Source organism: Phoxinus phoxinus (assembly GCF_949152265.1).
Source record: "Phoxinus phoxinus genome assembly, chromosome: 1".
In the NCBI taxonomy this organism is placed as follows: domain Eukaryota; kingdom Metazoa; phylum Chordata; class Actinopteri; order Cypriniformes; family Leuciscidae; genus Phoxinus; species Phoxinus phoxinus.
In genome coordinates this window covers 33,463,666-33,491,245 of record NC_136876.1, presented here as the reverse complement: position 1 = coordinate 33,491,245, position 27,580 = coordinate 33,463,666, and the positions used below count along the sequence as shown (strand labels likewise).

At 38.0% G+C, this 27,580-nt stretch overlaps 3 protein-coding genes across 5 annotated transcripts; 2 read left to right on the top strand and 1 right to left on the bottom strand.

The window, feature by feature from the left end:
- Positions 1–218: 218 nt before the first annotated feature.
- Positions 219–3,431, bottom strand: smcr8a (Smith-Magenis syndrome chromosome region, candidate 8a). Its single transcript, XM_079611775.1, has 2 exons — positions 892–3,431; positions 219–710 (listed from the first exon to the last, which is right to left on the bottom strand). The coding sequence occupies exons 1-2, from the start codon at positions 3,012–3,014 to the stop codon at positions 263–265; spliced, it is 2,571 nt and encodes an 856-aa protein (XP_079467901.1). The 5' UTR covers positions 3,015–3,431; the 3' UTR covers positions 219–262.
- A 5-nt stretch (positions 3,432–3,436) lies between these two features.
- On the top strand, positions 3,437–12,769 carry top3a (DNA topoisomerase III alpha). Of its 2 annotated transcripts, none has more exons than XM_079611758.1 (19): positions 3,437–3,554; positions 4,367–4,426; positions 4,518–4,591; positions 4,687–4,762; positions 4,841–4,949; positions 5,786–5,929; positions 6,025–6,195; positions 6,289–6,392; positions 6,507–6,581; positions 7,309–7,391; positions 7,643–7,850; positions 8,248–8,433; positions 8,517–8,646; positions 8,720–8,833; positions 8,954–9,119; positions 9,225–9,371; positions 9,486–9,608; positions 10,583–11,316; positions 12,117–12,769. In XM_079611758.1, the coding sequence occupies exons 3-19, from the start codon at positions 4,533–4,535 to the stop codon at positions 12,269–12,271; spliced, it is 2,784 nt and encodes a 927-aa protein (XP_079467884.1). In that variant the 5' UTR covers positions 3,437–3,554; positions 4,367–4,426; positions 4,518–4,532; the 3' UTR covers positions 12,272–12,769. The 2 variants fall into 2 exon arrangements, with proteins under 2 accessions (XP_079467884.1, XP_079467883.1); XM_079611757.1 differs by having other exon boundaries at positions 3,451–4,235.
- Positions 12,770–13,033: 264 nt separating this feature from the next.
- Positions 13,034–27,478, top strand: flii (FLII actin remodeling protein). 2 transcript variants are annotated; one of them, XM_079623174.1, is made up of 31 exons: positions 13,034–13,345; positions 15,172–15,282; positions 15,399–15,470; positions 16,116–16,196; positions 16,368–16,453; positions 17,597–17,758; positions 17,910–18,013; positions 18,100–18,275; positions 18,468–18,625; positions 18,724–18,808; positions 19,152–19,299; positions 19,459–19,592; positions 19,683–19,895; positions 20,028–20,207; positions 20,298–20,380; positions 20,472–20,546; positions 20,635–20,718; positions 20,799–20,970; positions 21,056–21,160; positions 21,272–21,463; positions 21,566–21,754; positions 21,867–22,006; positions 22,231–22,438; positions 23,806–23,960; positions 24,055–24,115; positions 24,267–24,395; positions 24,483–24,589; positions 25,497–25,602; positions 25,919–25,984; positions 26,083–26,231; positions 26,710–27,478. In XM_079623174.1, exons 1-30 carry the CDS (start codon positions 13,283–13,285, stop codon positions 26,215–26,217), a joined length of 3,780 nt encoding a protein of 1,259 aa, XP_079479300.1. In that variant the 5' UTR covers positions 13,034–13,282; the 3' UTR covers positions 26,218–26,231; positions 26,710–27,478. The 2 variants fall into 2 exon arrangements, with proteins under 2 accessions (XP_079479300.1, XP_079479299.1); XM_079623173.1 differs by having other exon boundaries at positions 26,083–27,478.
- Positions 27,479–27,580: the final 102 nt, after the last annotated feature.

Below are 27,580 nucleotides of genomic sequence, written 5' to 3'. Positions count from 1 at the left end.
GCTTCTGCAAGGTCTTAAAACCACATGAGGAACCTATTTTCTCCATTTTACGGAAAACGGTTTGGCAATATATTTAAATAGGCAACTTTTACACTAAACAAATAGACCACATTCTGTAACACCGGACTGCTTCCTGGATTGCCACGAGAACACACACACACACACACACACACACACACACACACACAGTGATTACATTCAAATAATACATTTTGTCTCCTGATCTTAACCGGGTTTAATGGTGAACAGATAATAGACAAATTCAGATTTTGTACAAATAGCTGGTGGTGTAATTAAAACAAAAAGACTGTTTGACCCACTTTGAGGACCCCTGAACGTAATGTTGCTTGATGAGCTCACTCAGGTACTGGACAATTTTACTCTCCTCAACAGTGTAGCCGAGCTGCAACAAGAAATTAGTCCTGCGTGACTTTACCGAGCCCTGTTCGTTGATGTCCATGGGAAGATGAATGTGATGGCAGAATGTGTAAAGGAAGGCCTTGGCTGTAAGCTGAGTCAACATACCCTGAACATGGAGAAAGTAGGTGCTGCCACGCTTGATCTGAGTCCTGTGGTCCGCCAAATGGCTAATTAGTGTTCCTCTGTATGGTGGACACCGGAGGGTCTTGTTGTCACAATCCAAAATGCTTATGTAACGGCTGTATCGATTCAAAGAGTGGAGGATGCTGGATCCAGCCGGGGAGGCAGCTCTGGGGAAAAAAAAGAAGGAAATGTCAAAACTCAGTACACTGCACGTTTTTTTTTACACTTTTACACTAAATCACACACTGATTTAAAGCATTACAAGCAAAAAATATATATTTTGACCACTATTTTGAAACTATGATATGGAGTTATTGATTGACTACAGGTCAAAATTTCTCAACATACCTCTGCAATCCAATAAGTTTCCACCTCTGCAAGTCGGTAAGCTGAAATGGCGTCGAAAGCCACGGTTGGACGGTTTCACAATACTTGCCGAGATTGGGCACGAAAACGAACAAAGCATTGACCAGCTTCCTCACCATGCCCTCGTCCACCCCCAAAATAACAAGCGTTCGGCCACTCAGAAGGCAGAAAATGGCTTGCTGAGCAAATGGATATTGCCTGATGAATCGAAGCGCGCTGTGACCAGCTTTCTTCTTCTGCTTTAGTGTCAACACACTGCCGTAAGTGAATGGAGAAACTGCTCGGTCAGAACTGGTGGAGGCGCTCATGTAGCTCGTACTATCAGATGCATCTTCAATGTTAATTTTTGCCACATCCTCTGAGAGAACGCAAGTGTTTAGTTCGGAAAAAGTCAGTCCCATGTTGGGACTCTCTGCGAGGGCTGACTCTTCCGGAATGTAGTTTACCTGCAAGGCAGTATCTCCCTGAAAAAGAGACAGGGGTTCTTGGTTCACCACAGTGTCGCCACAACACTCCTGAGCGAGCTCAGGTAAAGGTTCCTCAAAAACAAAACTGTCCTGTCCAATACAGCAGGATGCATCCATCGGGACTAGATTCCCGTCAGATGACCTCCGCGGAACAGCAACAGAATGAGACGCATTTTCAAATGAGGATGCAATGGATACCTTGCACTTTCTTTCAAGGCCATCAAAGTAATTTGCCTGTAGACTGGAAGGACTAACACCACCAAGAGCCTCAATGCTCTTGTCGCTACTGAAACTCCCTTTGGTCTCTGTGTCGGCGGCTTCAGAGGTTTCCTGTGTGATGTCAGATGTACTGGATTCAGGAGGCCCTTCCATAGACTCCACACCTGGCTTAATGTGATCTAGATCTATGCAGGTGGTGTAGGATTCGAGACTCAGCGGCTCACCAGATAAGTGCAGAATGGGAACTGTTGGGATGTTGGAAGTGAAATTGAAGTTCTTTGAGGTTCCTTCGTACTCCCAGTCACATTCAGCTTCGAAGAGAAAACTAGTAACTCTCTGTTTGCTCAGAAGAGCCTTGTCGATCTGGCTGGTGTAAATAGAGCACAGATCTCCTCGGAATGACATCTCAATTACATTTAGTTGCTCTAGAGTTTGGTGATAAAAGTTGGAATCACAGAGCTCTTCCAACGTTTTCAAGCGTTTATCAAAGCACTTCGCAGATTTGGCCTTGATGAGCTGAGGCGTGTAAGAAGACTTTCTATCAGTCTTCTCTGCAACTTCAGAATGATTACCATTTAGAGCATCATCTGATAGACTTGTGTCAGCCTGTTTTTCTGTCTCGCATTCTACAAAATCCATATCTCTCCTTTTCCTGGAAGGATAAGATGTGATTTGCCTCAATAGATCTTTGTGTTCATAGATAGACTTCTCCATATTTGCTAATTCATTCGCCTTCTCAATAGCTTGCGTGGAATAACAGCCATTGTTCATTTTCTGCAGCTCTGCCTCTTTGTGCAGCACCGATCTGGTGTACTCCAAGTCTTTCAGTTTCTTTTCCAGTTCATTTGCAAAAGCTTTTCTGTTTCCTAATTTGACTATTTCTGAAGCCTTGGAAAACTCAGATGACAGCTCTTGGAACTGCTGCATTATCTTCCTTTCGTCTGCGGAAATGTAGGCCATGCAAAATGGCCGTACGAATCCACGAGCCTCCAAGTCATACAGCGTTAGATGATGGACGTAGGCAAAAGCCCCTTCCTTGGAATCACCTAGGACAACTTTTGAGTCCTCCACAAAATTTAGCTTTGGGTAGTTACTGCCAGGAGGATGTCCGGCAAAAGATGCCTGGTAGTCCACAGACATGATGCGTAGTGAGAAGTAGTTAAGGTCAAATGTCCCGCACACTTTGGGGTCATTGGGAATGGTGAGTAAAGGCTGTGGACCAACCTGTTCTGAAAATTCAGAGATGAGTATGAAATCTTTCGAGAATTTCGCAAAGGATGTCTTCGTCCATGGATTTGCATTGGCAGTATGAGTAAACAAAGGCACAGAAAACTCCTCTGGAAGTGACAATGGATCCGAGAATGAATCCCCAAAGTCATCTTCTTTGGTAAAAGCCACCACATCTGGTGAGCCAATCATGTTCTCTGAGTATATAAAGAGACATCAGCAGAAATATCCTTCAATACTCAGTATCTCCATCAATGAAGACATAATATTTCACAAAGACATCGTTTTGAAAACACAAATCATAAATATGTTGTGCACTGAGTACTCTCTCCCTCTCTGCAGCGAGGCTGGTTAGTCCACTGAGCCAGATCACGATCTGCTATGCATGAGCTTGAAGACGATGCTGCTCAGCCTGACAGACCTTTGACGTCACCTGCCATAAATATGAAACATCTGTCAACGGCCGCCGCTTATATAAACCTATTTATAATCGCCCATCTATATAGTATATCGACGCGAAAACACCACTGTTACAGTGCAATCCAGCTGCTCAATAACCTGACATCCTCTGAAAGCAGCCATATTTAAACGATCGTAACCTTCCCACGTGACTGTCATAATGAGGAAGTGAATGTGTTTCAAAACCTAGTGAGCTGGCTAGCTAGACAGCATCTCGGAGGATCCCAGTCAGCGGACTCGAAAAGCGCTTACAGTGCCCAATATGCCGCCTAGGTACTAACTAGGTTTTTGACACACCGACAGGGCATTTGTTATGACGCGCTTTGTGGTTGTTCGAAGAGAGAAATTAGATTATTCGTGTCGTATGACAAGACTTGTTCTTATATCTCTGGAAATTATTTAATTTAAGTTATTTATTTCTTTCTTTATTTAGTTAGTTAATGCCATTTTGTTGTGGAAATACTTTTATATACTGTCTATGGGGAAATACACAACACAGCCATACGGCATTCTAACACATTGCTTTACGGTATTTTTACGACAATTCTCGTCAGGCGCCGGAATTGGAAGTTTTTAGAGTTGATTCATCTGCTGTGTTCACACATTATACTTTTACAGATGTATTTTCAAAACTTTGAGTTTACACTGATATATTTTATCTCGGTTATCTTATAATTGTCAGTGTTTTACTATGCTAGTTAGCAAGCAAGCTGCTGTTAATGTGCTGTAATGTCGAGTGTAACGTTACTCACTGTGATCATGCGCTGCTGCTAGATCACAGGTATGAACGTTTTGCATAGATCTCTAAGAGTGACAATTCACAGTCAACTTTATAGGCAAATATCTGTAAACATGATAAGACGCACTCAGATTAAGAAAGTGCTTTGTGTTGCCGAGAAAAACGACGCTGCTAAGGGCATAGCAGAAATTATGTCAAATGGGAGATCGAGAAGAGTGAGTGCTGACTGTTGTACAAGTGATCTTAATCTGTGATGTCAAATCTTATTATTGTTATCATCAAAAGAGTTGTTCTTTTTATTTGTTAGGATGGTCGTCATTGTTAATAAACCTGGTTTTCTTTACAGAGAGAAGGATACTCTGTCTACAACAAAATATATGAGTATGAATATAACCTGTTTGGCCAAGTAAGTACTTCTTTATTTTATTTTCACAGAAAAAAAATATTGTAGTACATGTTGTCTTTATGTGCTGATCATGGTGTTTATTTCTTCACAGAATGTAACTGTAAACATGACATCAGTGTCAGGGCATCTCTTGGGTCTTGAATTCAAAGCTCCTTTTCAGAAATGGTAATATATATATAAAGAGGGATTTAATATAATAATAACTAACCTAATAACTAACTATAGTTTATTAAAACTCTATTATGTGATCTGTTTCACAGGCATAGTTGTAATCCAGTCCTGTTGTTTGATGCTGAGGTGGAAAAGTACTGCCCTGAAAACTTTATACCGATCAAGGTACTGATTTCTATTCATTCCATTTAGAATATGAGCTTGTATTTTATATTCCACCAACAATATATTTACATTATCCAGAGGACTTTGGAGAAAGAGGTAAGACAGTGTCAAGCTCTGGTCATTTGGACTGATTGTGACCGGGAAGGAGAAAATATTGGCTTTGAGATCATTAATGTCTGCAAAGCAGGTAAGTTTAGTGTATCATGTATTGGTGCTGTATATTTCTTACAACTTTTTAAAATCGGCATGAAACAGAAGTTGTGATAGTCTTTTCTTCCTTATTGTGACGTATATCCAAATAAGAAGGGGTTGTGGTTTGCTATTGCTGTGATGTCATGTGAGTGACCGGTTGTCCCGCCCTCACGCCAGTAAACATATCATCAGAGAAAATATTAATTATTTGATTAAAGATTACGAGGGCACTAGCCTGGGAAAACCCAGACCACTTCCGGCAAATTTAGATTTGCTCTGCAAGTGGGTCTGGCAAAGAGCCCATTGAAACCCATTTCCAATCCGTCGAAATCGCGGCACCAATCAGAAACGTTGGGGCGGGCTTTACACGATGGCGACAGAGCAGAGACGGTGACGCAGATTTTGTACATTACAAAGATGGAACATCATAACATCACTCGTTCGAATCAGCTATCGTGTCTGTTTCAAGCGATTTAAAATGGTCATTTTCGTTAACACAAACAGAGAATTGCTGAGAGTCTTGAGATGTTTCTCCGTCGCTCTGCATACGTCATGTCATTCATCGCTCTGATTGGTTTTAGATCTATCCGACGTCTGTTGGTGACGCCCCTGTGGAAATGAATTGTCTATGGAGCTTTGCCAGACCCTTACTCAGTTACAACTGAGAGTGGTCTGGGTTTTCCCAGGCTACGAGGGCACATGAAAATCTATAACTTTGTACACAGAATCACAGATAAATCATAATAAATACTGCTAACTTCCATTAAAAGTAAGAATAAACCATTTTGATTTCACAATGACTTTAACCTCCTGTGATATCTTTCAATTTAGTGAAGCCAAACATTCAGGTCTTCCGTGCACGGTTCTCTGAGATCACCCCAAACTCCATAAGAAGGGCCTGTGAGACCCTCACTGAGCCGAATATCAACATCAGTGATGCTGTGGATGTGAGACAAGAGCTTGATCTCCGCATCGGTAGACATTTTAAAATATCAGAGAACATTATCACAAACTACTTTCTTTAAGACGAATTTGAATGTGTTTATCTTATGTACATTATGTTCCTTCAGGGGCATCGTTCACCAGGTTCCAGACGTTACGCTTGCAGAAGATATTCCCAGAATCTCTCTCCGACCAGCTCATCAGTTATGGCAGCTGTCAGTTCCCAACCCTTGGCTTTGTAGTAGAGCGGTTTAAAGCAATTCAAGCCTTCGTCCCTGAAACTTTCTTTAAAATCAAAGGTACTCTGATTTTTGAATTTACACAGTTCACATTTAATATTGATGAACGAAATGCGTCTAGTGCTTTCTCACATACGCTTTATTGTCTGTTAGTTGTCCATGAGCCTAACGAAGAGGAATCGGTTGAATTCAGCTGGAAAAGACATCGTCTTTTTAATCACACAGCGTGCCTTGTGCTTTATCAGATGTGCATGGAGGTCTGCTTTTTAACTTTTTCTTCATTGAAATAATGCATTACACATATGTAAGATGTGATGGTCATTATTCTGTCATCACAAGTTTCCTGTGCTTGGCTTTAATCTTTTCTTTAGGATCCCATGGCGAAAGTGATATCTGTAACAAGTAAACCAAAAAGCAAATGGCGACCTTTACCCCTTGACACTGTGGTGAGTAATTAAGAGCATGTCTCTTGTCCAGAATTTCCAGAAAAATCTTTCAAAAGTATGTGGACACACACATGACTGTTCAAAAGTTGACAGATAACTGAAATGCAGTAAAAATAAGTATTGTGGATTATTATTACAAAATTAAAATAACTTTTTACAATTTCAATCTATATTAAAATGTAATTTACTCCCTTGATGTCAAAGCTGAATTTTTAGCATCATATCTCCAGTCTTCAGTGTCACATGATCCTTCAAAAATCATTCTGATATAATGATTTGCTGCTCAAGAAACATTTATTATTATAATAATATAATATAATATTTGGTTATTTTTGTGGAAAACGTTATGCATTTTTCAGGATACTTCAATGAATAGAAACTTAATAAGAACAGCATTTATTTGGAATAGAAATCTTTTTGTAACATTATACATTTTACTTTCATTTTTTATCAATGTATTGCTTCCTTTATGCGAACGATTGTGTACTTTTTGTTATACAGCTACAGACAAGTTGATGAATATTAATAAATTTGACTTTTACAACAATGTACACAATTGTCATCAGCTACTAAAGTTTTTTTTACTTGTCTTTTTTTAATTGACTTGTGGCCAAAATTATCCACAAATTAGTAGTGTTGTTGCATGAGTTAAGTGCAATTAATAACTGAATCATGGAGATTAAAAATGTAGCATATAGTGATAATGTCTACTACTTTTTTTGGTTAGGAACTTGAAAAACTGTCTTCAAGAAAATTGAGGATAAGTGCCAAAGAAACCATGAAAACCGCAGAAAAGCTGTACACTCAAGGGTATGTTAATGGTTATTTCATCCATCCATATGTCTGTGGTCTACAGCAGTGTTTTCCACCTACCAGAATGTTTTCAATGTCTCCCTATTTAACAACACACTAAAAAGCTGATGAGTTGAATCAGGTGTTTTAATTAGTAAGACATGTAAAACATTCTGGTAGGTGGTTCCCGAGGACTGGGTTTGAGAAACACTGGTCTACAGCATGTCTGTCGTGCTCCTTCACAAATCAGCCTGTCTGTTTCCTTCCAGGTTTATCAGTTATCCTCGCACTGAGACCAACATGTTTCCTCAGAACCTGAACCTTACCCCGCTGGTTGAGCAACAGACACAAGATAATGAATGGGGTAATTTTGCTCAGCGCATTTTGGAAAGCGGTGGGCCCACACCTCGAAATGGGAACAAATCAGATCAGGCCCATCCCCCCATTCACCCCACCAAATATACCAACAGTTTACAGGTGAGCAAACAATTTATAGTTTGTTAAATACACACTGATGTCTATGGAAGCCGCAATAACAATCCATTCAAATATAAATTAACATGGCGGCACCCATTGCGTTATATATCAGCTAACATGATCATTATAAAGGTTTTTAAGCAACGAAACACTTTCACCTATTCAACAATCTGAATATTTTGAATGCAAAAGGAATAAATGAAATAAAAGCAATACATCTGTCATACAGATACCACCCCCTACCCTCAGTGTGCCCTCCCTCAATAATTATGAATTCCCCCTTTCATGTGTCCTGGCGCCGACTCTGGTGCAACCTCTCTGTTAGAACCATCATATCTGCAGCTAGCTAGAAATGTACACAATGGCAATGTTTATTTATTTTTCCTTTTTTTTGAAGGGTAATGAAAAGCGGCTGTATGAGTTCATTGTACGTCACTTCCTGGCCTGTTGCTCCAAAGATGCTCAGGGTCAAGAGGTGACAGTTGAAATTGAAATAGCTGAAGAGAGATTCTCTGCTAGTGGATTGACGATCATTGCGCGCAATTATCTGGAAGTGTACCCTTATGACAAGTGGTACAATAAGGTGATTACTACTCAAAGCATAACAAATTTTATAGCTGAACATGAGTTCAGTTTTTTTATGCCTTTTTTTTTTTTTTTACACAGGTAATTCCATTATATAGGCCTGACACCACGTTCCAGCCCACGGCGATTGAGATGGTGGAAGGACAGACCAGTCCACCACAGCTTCTGACAGAGGCCGATTTGATATCGCTCATGGATAAGCATGGCATTGGTACTGAAACATATAAATATTTGTCATCATTGTTGAAAAAGAGTGGCGCTCACAGCTTGAGTTGCTGTTTCAGGTACCGATGCAACACATGCTGAACACATTGAGACCATAAAGAGTCGCATGTACGTGGGGCTGACGGCTGACCAGAGGTTCCTACCTGGAGAGCTCGGCATGGGTCTTGTTGAAGGTAACAAAATTAGCATATTAGTGGATGCATGCAAAACTAAATTAGGAACCTTTAAAATAGCATAATAGAGGCAGTTCAATCTCTGTGATTGGTGTGAAATTGAGTGTCGCATTGTTTCAGGGTATAACTCTATGGGGTATGAAATGTCTAAACCAGACCTGAGAGCGGAGCTGGAGGCGGATCTTAAACTTGTGTCAGAGGGCCAGAAGGAAAAAGCTTCTGTCCTCAGTTATCATATTGCAAAATACAAGGCTGTTTTCACTGAATCCGTGAGGAAGGCAAAGAAGTGAGTCTGAATGTAGCATCACTTATTTCAATTTCAGTTACACTGCAATTTACATTTCTACATACAAATTTGGATTGAGTGTAACTGTTGTCATATTGCGTGCAGATTGGATGAAGCCTTGTCCAATTATCTAGGCCCGGCTCAGGAGATTACCGAGCAGGAACAAGGAGAGATGGAGATGCCATTACCAGTGCGAAAGTGTCCTCAGTGTAACTGTGACATGGTGCTAAAGAGGAAGAAAGACAGCACAGGGTGAGACAACATCATGGGTTAATCTAACAGTTTGGGTTTTCAGGTTGAATCTGAAATGGAAATGTTGTTTGTTTACTCCTTTTCTGATCGTCCTTTTTATCGCACTCTGTGCAGGATGTTACTTTCGTGTATGGGATATCCAGCTTGTAAAGCAGCCGTGTGGTTTCCAGACACAGTTCTGGAGGTCAGCAGAGACGAGAGCATCTGTTCGACGTGCCGTCCACATCCGGTTCATATGTAAGGAATGTGGTTTTTATGCTGCTTTGTAATCATTTTAATATTGCAGAGCAGTTACAATACCTTCAAAAGTTTGGGGTCAGTAAAAAAGAAAGATAGATATATGTATCATTCCATAAGATAAACACATCTATTATAATACTTAGATTACTTTTATTAAAAAAGAGCACATTCAATTAATATAAAATGACAGAGAATCAGTTAATTTGACACATTTTTTCAAATAAATGCAGTTCTTTTGAACTTTATATTCTTCAAAGAATCCTGAACAAAATGTATCATGGTTTCCACAAAAATATTAAGCAATAATATACAGAATAAATTCAGCTTTGACATCACAGGAATAAATGACATTTTAAAATATATTCAAGTAAAAAACAGTTATTTTAAATTGTAATAATATTTCACAATATAACTGTTTTTACCAGATTTTTGGTCAAATAAACGCAGCCTTGGTGAGCAAATTCAAAACATCAACAAAAAAAAAATCATACTGATCTCAAAGTTTTGCACAGTGGTGTATTTTGGGTAAAGTTTTTACAAGAAGGTTTTATGTTAACTTTATTTCATGCAATAGCTTATATAACCAGTCATACTTTTACAGCATTTAATTAATATTAATTTCTATCTATTTTAATACATTTAAAACATGTCAAGTTGTGTATATTAACAGTTTTTAACAATTTCTGTGAACAGACATGTATTGACAACAAACAATTGTTATTTATATTTATAAATGAACATTAACCTTCATTAATAAAGGCTTTAAAATTGTTGTTACTTGTTAGTTCACGATTTATGCGGCATTAACTAATCTTAAGAAAATGAACCTTATTTTAAAGTGTTACTGTTTGTCTGTGTGGAAATTTGAGCTAATTAACCATGGACAATAATACCAGTATCATGTATTAAGAATGTTAATAATGTTTATTTTTTAAGACTGACTCTTGTTTTATTCATAACATCTTTGACAGGCTGAAGTTTAAATTCAAGAGAGGAAGTTTGCCACCTATGATGCCCCTTGAATTTGTTGGCTGCATTGGAGGATGTGATGAGACTCTCAGAGAGGTCTTGAACTTAAAATATCTCAGAGGAGGAGGAGAAGGAGATTCTGGCTCTCGGCCTAACAACAGCTCTGGGTCAAATCAGCATCATGTACCTCGAACCAACTCAGCACCTCAGTCCAGGGTGGAGAACGTGAGACCTCCTGCACCCAGACCCCGAGCCGACAGCAACCGTCCTCCAGCCAGTCTGCCACCTCCTCGGGCAGCACAACCACCAGCTTCAGCCCAGGGCGGCGCCATTGTGTGCAACTGTGGTCAGGATGCCATTCTTCTCACTGTACGCAAAGAGGGTCCCAACCAAGGCCGTCAGTTTTACAAGTGTAACACAGGGGATTGTAAATTCTTCCTGTGGGCTGACCAGCCGACTGAGCAGGGAGCGTCCGAAGGAAACAGAGGACCCCTGAGTCAGAACTTTCAACCTTCCAGGCCCTCAAATGGCTTTGGGAACATGCCTCAGCAGAGGCAAAACAACAGAGGATCTGCAGGTGATGAAGGTGAAACCATGTGTAACTGTAATGAGCCTGCAGTTACCAGGACTGTCATGAAAGATGGGCCAAACCAGGGCAGAATGTTCCACACCTGTGGGAAACCACGTGATCAGCAGTGTGGGTTCTTCCTGTGGGCAAATGAAAACGTGGCTCCAGGTATAACACCAATCTATCATGCTTTTAAACTGAAGATACTGTATATACATAGGCAAAATATAATTGGAATATCTTCATTCTTACATAGACTGCCATTCAAAAGTTTGGGGTCAGTGAGATTTTTTTTTTCAAATGGAAATTTATATTTTTATTCTGCAAAGATATTAAATTAATCAAAAGTAGTGGTTACTAAACATTTATATTTCAAATAAATTCTGTTCTTTTGTATTTTCTGTAAATAAAAAAAAGCCCTGAAAAAAATTGTATGACAGTTTCCACAATAATGTTAAGCAGTACAACTGTTTTCAACATTGATAATGATAATAAGAAGAACTCATCAAATCATCAAAGATTTCTGAAGGATCATGTGACGCTGAAGACTGGAGTAATGATGCTGAAATTCCAGTTTTGCATCACAGAAGAAATTACATTTGAAAATAGATTTAAATAGAAAACAGTTATTTCAAATAGTAATATTTCACAATATTACTGTTTAACTATTTTTGATCAAATAAATGTAGCTTTGGTGAGCATAAGAGACTTTCAAAAACATTAAACAATCTTACCAACCCCAAACTTTTGAACAGTATTTTACTTAAACATCCCGGTAAACTCCTAATCAGGTGTCAAATTTTTTGAGGCCTTTTGTCATTTGCTTGGTTTCTCTCTCTCTCTCTCTCTCGGGTTGCCTTTGATTTGTTTAGTTTTTTTGTATTGTGCTACAATTAATTTGGGAATAATTTCTTCAATTTTGTCTTTTGTTGTTCATAATTAATTTACCTTTCCTCTCACTTTTTCAGCCACAGGTTTTTCTGCAGGAAATGGTGGTAAACATCCTGGGAACAAAAAGGCCAGCACTGCCTCAAACAAGCCTCCCACAGCCAAAAGACCAAGAACCTGTGGAATATGTCATGAGCCGGGTCATACCCGGGTCACCTGTCCTCAGGGCCAGTAAAAAATAGTTCCTGCAATTTTTGTAAAATACATATGTAAATGAAATTAATGTTGTCTGATGTGTAATTAATGTTTTTTTTTATTTTTATATATACATAATAAATTGTATTGTGTAAAATAAAGTTGTTTTAAAGTAAAAGATAATTTTTTGTGCATAGTCATGTATTTTTAATGAATAAAATGTTTACATGACCTACAATATTGTTACAGTCATTTATATTTTTTCTATTTATATATATTTTCATGTATAAAGGGGAAACTTATACTATAAAAATGTATACAAATGTGTAAAATATTATTTGGAATATTCATTTTCTACAAGTTACATTTAAAAAGAATTCTACTCACTATAGTCCTGTTCTGTAAGATGTATTTTATGTTCATTTTAATATTTTTTATTATATAGTTGTTTATATAAAGTGTTATTAATCATGCTTTTACAAATTAATAATTTTATATATTTATTCAAATGCATTAATAAAAAAAAAAATTGCACTGTTTTTCTTTAAACTTTTCCCCTGACATCCAAGCACTGTGGGTCCCAGGACCCCCGTTTGAAAACTACTCTGCTGAATGCATACTTCATGTTATGTAAATGTAGTATGGATGGACTATATAATACTACTCCAGAGTAAAACTATAAAAAAAATACCACAAATGACTTGAACAACTGGGAATGCTGTGATGGGCCCTAGCTGTAATAAGTGGGTCCCTATAAATTTCCCCCACGTACTTTAAATGGCACTTCAAATGATTCAGAAGTGAATCAGTGTGTAATGAGTCGGCATTTAATAACTGCAAAAGGGTGTAGTTTACACACGCATTTAGGCGGGTTTAAGTAACAGTTGTTCTTATAGAAACATAAATCACTTTTTAAGTGAGTGGCTGGTAACGCTGAGCAGTTCGTGGGCTGTACCATGTGAGCGGGGGGCGGGGGAGCGAGTGTTTGTTCCACCAGCCGCCGCTGCCGAACTGAAATAGGCTGCGACTGCTGCCATATCCTGAATTAGACATGGCCGCGACCGGAGTTCTCCCCTTTATCAGGGGAGTAGACCTGAGTGGGAATGACTTTAAGGTGAGAGTTCTGATTCAATACGTCTATAGGTACGGGATATTGTTAATAAATCATTCACGCAAACGAGGAAAGCAATGTAGGTTAGTTAGCTTGTCAAAACAGGTTAAGATGGTGAGCTAGCAGTGCTAACTGTGCTAAGTTAGCTTAGAAGAACACTGGGCGTTAGCTCGCGACTTGTCAAAATTTGTTGCGGTCAATCAAGTGGTGTGACAGGCAGGGGAAATAATTAGAAGTTTGTGCTGGTTGACAGTAATACTTCTGGCCTCAAGAAATTAAATGCGCTGCGGTTGAAAGTCTTTAACATGTCGTTAGGAAATAGCTTCTTTTAGACTAGATAGAGCATAGGCTATATCATCAATATCCACATAAAAGGAAGGTTTTGTTATTTAAATCATGTGTAAGTTAAATACAGAAGTATTTTACATGGATTCCTTAAGCAGTAGTATTACCCAGCCTCTCAAATGTGTCAAGTTTACTTGAGTAAATGTGTGATGATGTTCTGAGTTTTTGTCTTATATAAAGCCACTTCAGTCAGGTCTGCTCATATCGAGATGATATGAGCTGTGTGTGCACTGAGCAGCTTACTGTTTTCTATCTCAAAGTGGGGTCTGGGGGCCCCCAGGCCCTCAAGAGAGTGCTACTAGGGGTCTGTGCAACTGTTAGCACAGACTAACAGAAAAGTATAAGATAAATATAAAATAGATTAAAATAAAAGATTGAATAAAATAAATACATTGTATAGAGCATTTCAAGGACGTAAACAATAACAAACGCGTTGGAATGCCATATTGGTATCAACTTATCAACCCGATAAGTAAATTTGGACGATATATTAAAGCCGATAAATAATGGATTATTTCCTTCAGCTGAGACACTTCAGATGGACACTGTTAGCCATCATGGTTTTGAATTGCTTGAAATATGATTGGAATCACTTCTAAAAGGAAAATATAGTTAAGTGCAACAGGTCAAGTCAAGTCACCTTTATTTATATAGCGCTTTTTACAATACAGATTTTATCAAAGCAGCTTCACAGTGATAACATGAAAATAATACAAAAAACAATTTCATCATCGTCCACCTTTAAGGCAGATCTATCTAACAGGTGCAGTGCAAGTCTGTCATATAGGATTAGGTTGCATAAAATTATAATGAGAACATTAGAATTGTGTGCTTGGGACATGGCTTTTAATGGTGAGACTTTTGTTTTTGTAATAAGGCTTTCAAAAATAATAATAAAAAATTGGATAGATTTATCTGCCAATATATCGGTTATCGGCATTCAAATAGAAAGAATTATCGGTTATCATATCGGCCAACATATCTGTGCATCCCTACTAAAATACAGTACTATAGCCTAATAAGTAGAAACAATACAATAAATGTAACTTAATGGAAACTAAATATTTTCTAAATAATATTTTGATTATTAAAGTGATTTTATGTCACAGTACACATTGGTTTTAAGAAACTACATACCGGTAGTTGCCTTTTAATTAATTTTAGAATGGGTGTCTCTCGCATAAGGATGATCATATTTTGGACTCTGTAGTGTCTAAAGAATTGATAAACCCGGTTCTGGCTCATGCTTACGTTGTTGCCATAGCAAACACACGCCATAATCTCCCACAAGTTTATTTCTGTCCTGAAATGACTTACTTGTACCAGGTTTATTTTGTTTTAGATCAAATTCAGGCATCAGATCAGGCATTATTTGGGAAATGACATCAGTGTAGCAGATCCATCAAAAACTACCAAATCACTAATGCAGAAACTGACTCGTGATGGTCTGATTTAAGACTTTGTATCTCTTGTGTTGAACACAGGGGGGTTATTTTCCTGAGCATGTCAAGTCTATGAGTAGCTTGCGATGGCTGAAGCTGAACAGAACGGGGCTTTGCTATCTTCCAGAGGAACTGGCCTCCCTACAGAAACTGGTGATTGTGTATTGCACAGCTGAGTCACAATTTCATATTTTGCAACTAGGCTTTGTCAACTTACTAATATTGAATCTCGGGTCTTTTTTTCTTTTCCCCCTTTTGTGTGAAATCAGGAACATTTGTCCGTGAGTCACAACAGCCTCACAACACTGCATGGAGAATTGTCAAGTCTTCCCAACCTGAGGGTAAATATGATCGACCATATTGCGAAATACTTGACATGTTCTCTACTAGCGTTTCACATAAGTGTATATATAAATATTTTTGTAACTGTTTACATGCACTACCATTCAAAAGTTTGGTGTCAGATTTTTTTTTTGAAAGAAATTGCTACTTTTATTCAGCAAGGTTGTATTAACTTAATTAAAAGTGATGGTAAAGGCATTTGTGTCACAAAATATTTAGATTTTCATGCAAATACTGTTCTTTTATCACAGTTTTATCACAACCACCACAGTTTCCAAATATTAATCAGCACAAATGTTTTTAACACTGATAATAATAATAATAAATGTTTCTTGAGCATCAAATCATATTGGACTGATTTCTGAAGGATCATGTTACACTCAAATAGAAAAGTTATTTTGAATTGTAATAAAATTTCACAGTATTGCTGTTTTACTGTATTTTTGGTTTAATAAATGCTGCCTTGGTGAGCATATTCTTTCAAAAATGTCTAAAGACATTTTTACTGACTCAGACTACCGTTCAGAAGTGCGTATGTACTTAAAATAGCTTTTGTCAATAAACACAGCATGAATTTCAATTTTATTGTAAATATTTACATTGCTCAGACTAGCGTTTAATCTGCTCTTGTTGTTTTGCTGTAGGCGGTTGTGGCCAGAGGAAACAGCCTAAAGAACTCTGGTGTTCCTGATGATATTTTTCAGCTGGATGATCTTTCTGTGCTGGTATGTAGAGAATTACTTCGTGTTTATTTCTTAGTTAAGTGCAAAATTACAGGCATGATTTAAATTTATGTAAGCAGGGCTGTGTTTTGATTAGTTGAAACTATGCAAATTTGTCATCGTTTGTGTGCTGCAATGATGGTGTGTGTATGTATTGTTCCCTCCTCTATTCAGGATCTGAGCTACAACCAACTATCTGAAATCCCTCGGGACTTGGAGAACTCCAGAAACATGTTGGTCTTAAACCTCAGTCACAATAGGTACGGTCTGTGGCTGTCTGTTTTGCACCCAAGTTCTTGGAAGTGAAGAATAATTATCTATCTTGAAAATGCACTTTAAACATTTTAGGATTTTATATTGTGATCTGTTACCATGGTATTTTGGAAGATGTCCAGTGTGATGATTTGAGGATGTACAAGGGTTATTACCGTAGTTCACCCAAATATGAAAATTATCCCATGCTATAAGCCAGTGGCCATAGTTTATAAAAATATAAATATGGATATTTTTCCTAGAAAAACACATCGCTTTGCTTCAGAAGGCCTTTATGAACGCCCTGGAGCCTTATGGATTACGTTTATGATGGATTGATTAGCTTTTTTGGGCTTTAAAATCTAAGTTGCTATTCACTCCCATTATAAAGCTTGGAAGAACCAGAATATTTTTTATATAACTCCAGTTGTGTTAGGTTGAAAGATGAAAGTCATATACACCTAGGATGGCTTGAGGGTGAGTAAATTATGGGATAATTTTCATTTTTGGGTCAACTAGCACCTTAAGGATGCATTTAGATTAGACTGGATTTGTGCTAGATGTGCTACTGATGGAATGGAAAAGAACACATGGATCTTGGGATATGTTTGTAAAAGTTTAACTATTTTTAGTTTGAGCCAAGGCCCCACATTTTCCACAACGATATTTGAAGGCCCCATGACTTTTCCAGTTGTTTGTGATTTTAGTGGATAGGAATTTAAAACTTTTTTTTTTACTCAATTTCTATCCAATAAAATATTTTAGAATTTGGCAGGAGTATAAAAATGTGCATTTATTCTGAAAATGTTCCTGGAGTAATTAATTTAATCACTTTACATTACTTTTTTAGAGAGAAAATCACAATTTAAAAAAATTAGGCTACCTTGTATTATATTCATGTTTTTCAAGAGCCCCAGTTTGAGAACCTCTAATCTATATGTCTGGCTAATACATATGTACATGGACTCGCAATTTGAAAAAAATTGTGCAGGTCGAACGCGCTTTATCATTTACCCCCATCCCTCCCTAAATACTTCAGCGATCAAAGTGCACATCCTTTTTTTTTTGTAGTCACAATGGTTTTGACCATGAATTTCTGTGAACATAAATGTTTGTCTGAAACAGTTCTCTGATGTTTGCTTTTACCACAGCATTGATAACATACCGAATCAGCTGTTCATCAACCTCACTGACCTGCTGTACCTGGACCTCAGTAACAATAATTTGGACAGTCTGCCTCCTCAGATGAGACGCTTGGTCCATTTGCAGACCCTGATACTCAATAACAATCTGCTTATGCACGCACAGATGAGGTAAGACAGGTCGTTTTTATGGTATAATTTCCGTCTATGCCATATAGAAGGAAGGCTGCATTCATTTCAGATGACATCATTGTGTTATCAACATTGCCTCTGATAAACTCTGACTCCAATCTGTGTCACTTGTATGCCTTTGTCGTAACAGGCAGTTACCTGTTATGGTAGCTCTTCAGACCCTCCATTTAAGGAACACACAGCGTACTCAAAATAATATGCCCACGAGTCTGGAGGGCCTCACCAATCTAGCAGGTAGAGATCTAGCGGTGTTACTCTGTAAAATAATCATCAGTGTCTCTAATTGCTGTTGTTCCTTGTATAATGAATCTTTTGTGTAGATGTGGACCTGTCCTGCAATGATCTGACTCGGGTACCAGAATGCCTGTACTCACTGGCTAATCTCAAACGGCTAAATCTGAGCAGCAATCAGATATCTGAACTGTCACTGTGTATAGATCAGTGGACCAAACTCGAGACGCTCAACCTTTCTAGGAATCAGCTCACATCTCTGCCTGTAAGTCCCTCATTAACAAATAAAGTAAAACAGAGGAACTTATCAGTTACCAGAAGTTGTTTGGCTTAAAATGTGCTTTTGTGCGTGAGCTGATACTTCATCACATTAATAATATTGTCATTCAGATTATATTTGAAATTTGCTTGCCACTAATCTTGTCTCTTCTTTTTCCCTGTTTGGTGTGATGTGCAGTCTGCCATTTGCAAGCTGTCCAAGCTGAAAAAGCTGTATGTTAACTCGAATAAAATAGATTTTGATGGGCTTCCATCTGGTGTGGGAAAATTGTCCAACCTGGTTGAGTTTATGGCCGCAAATAATAATTTAGAGCTTGTTCCAGAGGGGCTGTGCAGGTGAGAACTGAGGCAGTTTATTAGTGGTTAGATATAATTATAAAACCAATGTATATCATATTGATAATGGTAATATGTGGCTTTTTGATTTTGCTCAGGTGTGGAAAATTGAAGAAGCTGGTCTTGAACAAGAACCGGCTTGTGACATTACCAGAGGCCATCCATTTCCTCACTGACCTGGAGGTAAGAACACTTAAATGAAGAAATATCTATTAAAAATATCCTGAAAAATGAAGTTTCTACAAAAATATTAAGCAGCACACGTTTTCAACATTGATAATACAAATAAATGTTTCTTGAGCAGCAAATCATATTATAATGATTTCTGAAGGATCATGTGACACTGAAGTAATGATGCTGAAAATTACTTCTTTCAAATTCATAAAAAAATCTTACTAGGCCCAAAATTTTGAACAGTAGTGTATGTTTTTATGTACTTATTAAAAAGACTAAAGCAACAAACACTCATGCATATGTTAAACCAGTTAATAAATGCTGATTAAAGTTGTCTTTTGTGATGTTTTAGGTTTTGGATGTTCGTGAGAATCCAAATCTAGTCATGCCCCCTAAACCAGTAGACAGGACAGCTGAGTGGTACAACATAGACTTCTCGTTGCAGAACCAGCTGCGACTAGCTGGTGCGTCGCCAGCCACTGTGGCAGCAGCTGGAGGAGGTACAATATGCTTTTTTCCTCTAAGAGTTATGTTATTGTAATTATGACCTATTCCAAACTAACCCTTATTGGCTGAAGATGCTGAGTTTGAAGTAACAAAACTGAAAATATGACTGTAATACAGCTCAAAGTGCAACATGATCTTTGTGTGTTATACAGGAAATAGTCCTAGAGATCATATGGCCAGGAAGATGAGGCTAAGGAGACGCAAGGACTCGGCCCAGGATGATCAGGCTAAACAGGTGCTGAAGGGAATGTCAGACGTGGCTCATGACAAGAACAAATCCATTGAGGTGAGGGTACAGCAGAGCTATAATGATAGAGCCATTATATTGGTACATGTCCAAACCTATCTGGTCTTCACATGCCTCTTGATCTTTTAGGAGAATGGAGACATGAAATACTCGGACCTGAAAACCAAACGCTGGGACAAGAACCTAGAGAAACCTCAGCTAGATTACTCTGAGTTCTTCTTGGAGGATGTGGGGCAGATCCCTGGTGTTACGATTTGGCAGATAGAAAACTTTGTACCCATGCAGGTGGACGAGGCCTTCCATGGGAAGTTCTATGAAGCAGACTGTTACATTATTCTTAAGGTCAGCCCTGTAAAAAAAATTCTAATGATCATCATGTTTATTAAAGTACTATAGTTTCAATTTTGTTTCTTTAATTTATAAGATCTTCTGCATCCACTTTTTCAATTAATGCTTTGTAATGCACTTTTACAGACGTTCTTAGATGACAACGGAGCCCTGAACTGGCATATCTATTACTGGATCGGGCAAGAAGCTACGCTTGATAAGAAAGCCGGCTCTGCTATCCATGCTGTCAATCTCCGTAATTATTTGGGTGCTGAGTGCAGGACAATCAGAGAGGAGATGGGAGATGAGAGTGAAGAATTCACTGCGGTCAGTAAAGCAAATGCCATTCCCTGTGCAAAATGATGTAATGCTGCATTATCAGCATATGCTTAGCTATATTTTTTTGCACTGTTTTAGGTGTTCGACAATGAGATTTCTTACATTGAGGGTGGAACTTCTAGTGGATTTTTCACCGTAGAGGACACACAATACCCGACCAGGTGCCCCGCCAAAAACAACAGCCAGGACTGCCTCTATAGCTCATCCCTGATCTGACTCACACTAATCCTGTTTGTTTTGTGTTTTGGGCAGGTTGTACAGGGTTTATGGGAAAAAGAACATCAGATTAGAATCTGTGCCTCTGAAAGCATCCTCACTGGACCCACGGTGAGTTTTGTGTGCCATTTGCTCTATTTATGTTGATAAGAGTGACTCTGTGAGTCTGATAGTTTTACTGTTCTGTTTCTGTTTAAAGATTTGTCTTTTTGTTGGACACTGGTCTTGAATTATTTATTTGGAGAGGAGCAAATGCAACACTTGGTGGTACTACAAAAGCAAGGTAATATGTGCAAACAATTAAGCAGTTTTTTCCCCTTGTCTGTTTGTTCAGATTTGTAATCGTCCCCATGCTATTTACAGGTTATTTGCTGAAAAGATGAACAAAAATGAGCGAAAAAGCAAAGCAGAGATTACGACTTTGATGCAGAATCATGAACCTCCGGAATTCTGGGAAAAGCTTGGGGGACAGCCTGAAGAAATCAAGAAACATGTCCCAGATGACTTCACTCCTGTCCGACCCAAGCTCTATAAGGTCAGGGAATGGTCTATGGTTTGTTGTGCATTCCTTTCTAAAACCACCACGGTGTTAAATATTTAGTACTTTCTTGTTCTGTTAGGTTGGCTTGGGTTTGGGATACCTTGAACTTCCTCAGATCAACTACAAACTGTCTGTGGAGCACAAGGACAAGCTCAAGCTAGATGTGGTTCCAGAGCACAGACTGGTAATGTCATTTCCATAATGATTGTCGCAGCAAAAAATTCTACCATTCAAAAGGTTGGTGTCCTTAATCATGCCTGAATACACTAACTGGTGGAATATTTTCTCGTTATAGGTACAAGGTCTTTTGGACACTAAAGGTGTCTACATCTTAGATTGCTGGTCAGATGTCTTCATTTGGATTGGCCGTAAGTCCCCACGTCTTGTGAGGGCAGCTGCTTTGAAACTGGGCCAAGAGGTGTGCAGCATGCTTCATCGCCCAAAACACGCCGTGGTCATCCGTAATCTGGAGGGCACCGAGGGACAGGTAATGACATGATAAGAGATTAAAAAACGTTTAGCCTTTTTTTTAAAAAGATACTCTATTAAATGACACAACACTCTTCTAATTCCATGTTGCGCTCAACAGGTCTTTAAATCCAAGTTCAAGAATTGGGATGACGTGTTGAAGGTGGATTATACCAGGAACGCAGAGAGTGTGAAACAAAATGTGGGCTTGTCTGGAAAGGTGAAGAAGGATGCAGAGCAGAAAGACCAAATGAAAGCTGATCTAACGGCTCTGTTCCTGCCTAGACAGCCAGCCATGCCTCTCACAGAGGTGAGACCTGAACTAACGGCTCATTAATCCCAACTTTTCAGTTTTAGGGTGTCCTGAGTATTTCTGTCAAAATTCTATAAAATGAATTGTGGGTTTGTTGTAAATCTGATAGGCGGAGCAGATGATGGAGGAGTGGAATGAGGATTTGGACGGCATGGAGGGCTTCGTTCTGGAGGGGAAGAAGTTTGCACGTTTACCAGAGGAGGAGTTTGGTCACTTTAACACTCAGGATTGCTACGTATTTCTATGCAGGTTGGTCAGAGGGCTTCACTAAAATTAACTGCAAAAATTGCAGCCATGTTGTGATGTCACTTAATTCTCAGAGTTCTGATAAACTAGGTGAAATCTTCAGACAAAAAAAAGACACCCTTTCTATTAAATTTCATCCTTTTATTTATAACTAAATTAACTATTACTGTCTTAGATACTTATAACTTTCATCTTTCATTGAAATCTGATATTTGTGTCTGTCTCAGGTACTGGGTGGCAGTGGAGTATGAGGATGATCATGAGAAAAAAAAAGAGAAAGGAGAAGAGGGAGATGATGATGACAAACAGCCTGAGGAAGACTTCCAGTGCGTGGTTTACTTCTGGCAGGGCCGTGAGGCCTCCAACATGGGCTGGTTGACCTTCACTTTCAGCCTGCAGAAGAAGTTTGAGAGCTTGTTCCCAGGCAAACTGGAGGTACTACATGCTAACATGGTTAATTAAATGGATCAATTATGAAAGTGATCTCATATTTCATCTTCATTGTGTTGTAGTGACTTATTGCCTTGACCTCATAGCGTCGCTGTCGGGTTGAAACCTCGTATCTCCAAAAATGCTACTTTTCAGGAAATAGAAGAAACACTGTTGTCAACGTTGATAGTGCGGCTTTATATATGGTCAGACACTTGCATGTCATTATATTGTTAACAAATGTTAGCAAAATCAAGCTCGAATTTCAAACATACGCGTTTTGTCCGTCATTAGAACGGCCGCATCTGAGGCAGTAAGTGCATTGCATTATGTTTTCATCAACTTACAGGTTATAAAGTTTACTGTAGCTATGTGGGGGCTTCGTTTCTTCTGTCATTTGGCCCAACTCTCATGATATAAAAGGCGAAATGCTACGAACAGGCTATTTAAGACAGTATTGTCTGACTGAAGCCTCCGTTACTAGCTCTAAAATGACGGTTTGGAATAAGCAAGGGAGGCTTGGGATGAGATCAGTAAGAAATTAGTCCTACACCCAAGAGCATTTTAAAGGACAATTCCAGCGCAAAATGAACCTAGGGGTAATTAACACATGGTTACAGAGTCGACCGTTCTCTGGGATGTGTTTTCATGATAATCGAATGTAAAGAGTTTTATCTCTAAAAAACTGATTAGCTTATAACGCTAGTAAATGGGGCATAGAATAAGTAAAAAGAAATCGCTAGTTAATAATACCACTAACAAGGCTCAAAATAGCCTCACACTAACACGGTAGTATAATGAGGATCCCTACATGCAAACCGAAGCATTGAGAACTGTGTAAGAGTACAGACAGTTTAATAAAAAGATTCTTTATAAAAGACATACAAGTACATTTCACGTATAAAGGCAGGAGCCATCTTCGAAACCTGACATATGTCTTGAGTTACAATATCTGAACAATGTTTTGAAGTGTGGTAACCGTAGTATAAGCGGAATAGTTGACTCCGGGCCGTTGAATTATTGCAAAATAATGCACACCCGAGGTGTAACGGAAACTTTGCTTTGTGTCGTGACCGCATTACCACCTCGGTGTGCCTTATTTTTCGAATAATTCAACGGCCCATCATCAATTATTCCTTACACTCATACAAACGGTGTTCATTCATGATCGAGTTGGGGTGGGGTAAGGATATTTGAGCGACAGTTTGAGGATTCAATGAAGTTATGAGGTTTAGTCACAAGTTTTTTTAAAAATACTTTTCATTGGTTAATTATTTGCAAAACCTAGAGACCGCTGTAAAGGGTGACCCAATAAGTCATGACATGACTGGACTTTCATTTTAAGGAGACATCATATCTCATGCATATTTCAGGTTGTGAGGATGACCCAGCAACAGGAGAATCTCAAGTTCTTGTCACACTTCAAGAGAAAGTTCATCATCCACAAAGGCAAGAGGAAGCTAAAAGTGGACAGTGTGCAGCCAAGCTTATACCACATCAGGACAAATGGAAGTGCGCTATGCACCAGGTAACTATATCATGTATGTGCAGGAAGTATCTTTTCAGCAGCCATTTCTAAACTCAAAGAAATGAACATGTGTGGTGTTTCTGTTGTGTTTTAGGACTATTCAAATAGCCACAGATTCCAGTAACCTCAACTCTGAATTCTGCTTCATATTGAAGGTAAACTGGCATTTGATGTACCTGTTCATGTATTATAAATCATTAAATAATAATAAAGGAATTGAGATTAATATTTGCCGTGGTTAATAAAGGAATTGAGATTAATATTTGCAGTGGTTTATAAATGGTTAATAACTCAAATATTACTTAGGTGCCATTTGAAAGTACAGACAACCAGGGAATAGTGTACACATGGGTGGGCCGAGCAGCAGACCCTGATGAAGCTAAACTGGCAGAGGACATCATGAACACCATGTTTGATGACACTTACAGCAAACAGGTTCATTCCAGCTATGAAAATCAAAAACATGCTCACTACATTATCTTGACTTTTTTTTTTTTTTTACAATTTTTTTCTTTTTTTCAGGTGATAAATGAAGGAGAAGAGCCAGAAAATTTCTTCTGGGTTGGCATTGGCTCACAGAAGCCATACGATGAAGATGCCGAGTACATGAAATACGCCAGACTGTTTAGGTGAGCATTTCGTTTCAGAAAAGTTATTTAAATACATGTTTGGGTCAATTTTTTTTTTAAAATTAGCAAGGATGCATTTTTTTAACCAAAAGTGATAGTAAATTTTCCCCCTGTAGTCAATAATTTTATCCCTTAAAACTCATCATTGATAATCAAAGAGACATTTAAAAACATTTTCCTGTGAAATAATGTCTTCATGCCTTAATTTCAAACTGTGTTTTTGAGACTGTCTTAAGATCTCTGCTGTTTTAAAGAGAAAATACTCATAAATGGTGTTGATTTATAAATTTCAAAATGGTTTGTCTTAAAGGATTTTAAAAACACCGCATAGACATATAAACAACATTTAAAATCTTGTTTTTCACCACAGGAGGACATTAAAAAATACATATTTCTATTTCAAAAACTTTTTAACTTTGTTCATCAAAGAATCCTAAAAAAATGTATCATGGTTTTCACAAAAATATTATACCGTTTTCAACATTGATGATAATAATAAATGTTTCTTAAACAGCAAATCATCATATTAGACTGATTTCTGAAGTATCATGTGACACTGAAGACTGGAGTAATGATGCTGAAAATTCAGCTTTGCATCACAGGAATGAATCACATTAATATATATTAAAATAGAAAACTTTAAATTGTAATATTTCTCAATTTGACTGTTTTTACAGTATTTATCAAATAAATGCAGCCTTGATGAGCATAAGAGAGTTCTTTCAAAAACATTAAAAACTCTCATCGACCCCAAACTTTTGAATGGTAGACATTTTAAATCAAATAAATGCAGCTTTGGTGAGCATACTGACTGTAAACTTTTCAACAGTTATGTTTATTTATTTAATTTGCCTCCCTTCATTTACCATATTTTTGAGGTAATACTACATTTTATCTCTGATCTCAGGTGCTCAAATGAAAAGGGTTACTTTGCTGTATCAGAGAAGTGCTCAGACTTCTGTCAAGATGACCTGGCTGATGATGACATCATGCTTTTGGACAATGGGAAAGAGGTAGAGCTTCATGCTGGCAGCCGAACAGATTATCTTGGCAGCACTTAACTTTTCCCCCCCCCCCACTAAACAAGAACTCGCTTAGTGAAATTTTACCAAAAAATATTTTAGAATTTGTATCATATGTTGATGTGAAACATCTTGTATAATATTTCATGCTGTTTTTATTTTTTTATATATTTATGAAACTCTTGTATTTTTGTAACTGTTTTTGCCATTAAGATAGCCTCAGATGCTGGCACTGCATTATTATTATTTTTTTTTACTGCTACTACTACTGTTTTGTTGAGTTATTGTTTGTTTGCTTGTTTCACAGGTTTACATGTGGGTCGGCACACAGACAAGCCAGGTGGAGATTAAACTGAGCTTGAAGGCTTGTCAGGTCAGTGACATATTGAGTGGCAGTTTTATTGTACACTTAGTTTATTGTACACCAGCACTTCCCATGCCTGCTTAACATTTGTGTCGCCCTTCAATCAGGTCTATATTCAACACATGAGGTCCAAGGATGCAGAGCACCCGAGAAAACTGCGCCTGGTGCGCAAAGGCAACGAGCCTCACTGTTATACCCGTTGTTTCCACGCATGGAGCGCCTTCAAGACTGCACTGGCATAAATCAGCCTCGCACGGTCTGTCTGAATACAGAATGAGCATTAGGGTTCAGAAAACCACACCACTCAACAGCCCTTCCATTATCAATGTGCACTGCATCACTCTCTTTAAAAAGCTCACACATATATATTTGCTAATTGATGCAATATTAATAGTTTTATATTTATATGTAGATTTAAAGTCACAGGAAGAGTCTAAATGATACAGCACATAGGTAAGCGTTAAGAGATCAAATGCTGTATTCTTAAAGGGATGGTTTTTAGAAGAACATATCTGTTGAGGGAGAGTCTAAAGTTTTTTAACCATCTAGCTGCACAAGTATTGTGAATTGTCTGTTTACATTTTTTTTTTTTTATTCTGCAGCGGTTATTTTAAAGAAGACTCTTTATATAATTGGTTTGGGCTACACTTTTCGTGTTTTATTCAGTAGATGCATATCACATATACTGCCAAGACTTTTAGTTATTGAAAGCACAACACCCATGTCTGTTTCAGATCTCACCCTAACGCAATGCTGATTTGGTGCCTCACCGGATTTTTTTATTTTATCGTTTGCCTTTGAATGTTTCATTCCATCAGCTTGACCTGTTTTACTGCTTCACTTTTGGGATGTAGACTCTGATGCCAATGCTGATGGAATAATGAGTTGCACAGTTTATGTGGAATGTTATTTCATTTATTACGTGTCAGAATGAAAATGTATGCTTTTATGCCCTTAAACTGCCCAGTACATCCATACTAATGCAGCAGTTAACTGGGTTGAAACCAGCAATTTTAATTAAAGCAATCTGAAATGACTATGACTGGCAATCTTGTGGTCTAGTGCTACTACGGTTTGGTCTTAACATATCGAGGCTGTTTTAGCTATTTGGCTGACACCCATTTCACCAGTCACAGATTGTGTTTTAAAAAAAAAAAAAAAAAAAAAAAGAGAAAAGGTTATGGTCCTGTGTATGGACTACTTTTTTCTAATTTTGAATGTTTGTTGAACTTGGACAGGGAAATTTGTTTAGCCAAGGAAATTAATATTCTTATTTTAATTATGCTTATCAAATTTGTTATGGCTGTCATAAAAGGGATTGGTAGAGGTAAAATTAATTTTTGCAATCGCCGGTGAGTTGCCCTATTCTGTTTCTTGTCACTGTAGCTTTGTTGTCTGCATATATAAATGTATTTATATGTGTACAAATATTTTCTGCCACTGATTTCACCTGCAAATGCTCTATTTATGTATTTTGTATTGAATAAAGTTTCATCGCACATCTGTATGTCTCTTGTTGAGTATTTGTCATTGCATGCATATATGGTCATTTTCATTAATACTGACAGTTGAATGAATATTAAGTCAATATATACATTTAAAAAA

Bases quoted from the DNA above. Each gene is read 5' to 3' on its own strand.
- smcr8a (XM_079611775.1), bottom strand. From the start codon at position 3,014: ATGATTGGCTCACCAGATGTGGTGGCTTTTACCAAAGAAGATGACTTT. The intron at 711-891 runs GTATGTTGAGAA...TTTTTTCCCCAG, and splicing joins AAACTTATTGGATTGCAGAG to AGCTGCCTCCCCGGCTGGAT.
- top3a (XM_079611757.1), top strand. From the start codon at position 4,065: ATGAACGTTTTGCATAGATCTCTAAGAGTGACAATTCACAGTCAACTT. The intron at 6,393-6,506 runs GTCTGCTTTTTA...TCTTTTCTTTAG, and splicing joins TTTATCAGATGTGCATGGAG to GATCCCATGGCGAAAGTGAT. The intron at 8,434-8,516 runs GTGATTACTACT...TTTTTTACACAG, and splicing joins ATGACAAGTGGTACAATAAG to GTAATTCCATTATATAGGCC.
- flii (XM_079623174.1), top strand. From the start codon at position 13,283: ATGGCCGCGACCGGAGTTCTCCCCTTTATCAGGGGAGTAGACCTGAGT. The intron at 18,276-18,467 runs GTAAGTCCCTCA...TGTGATGTGCAG, and splicing joins ATCAGCTCACATCTCTGCCT to TCTGCCATTTGCAAGCTGTC. The intron at 25,985-26,082 runs GTCAGTGACATA...CCCTTCAATCAG, and splicing joins TGAGCTTGAAGGCTTGTCAG to GTCTATATTCAACACATGAG.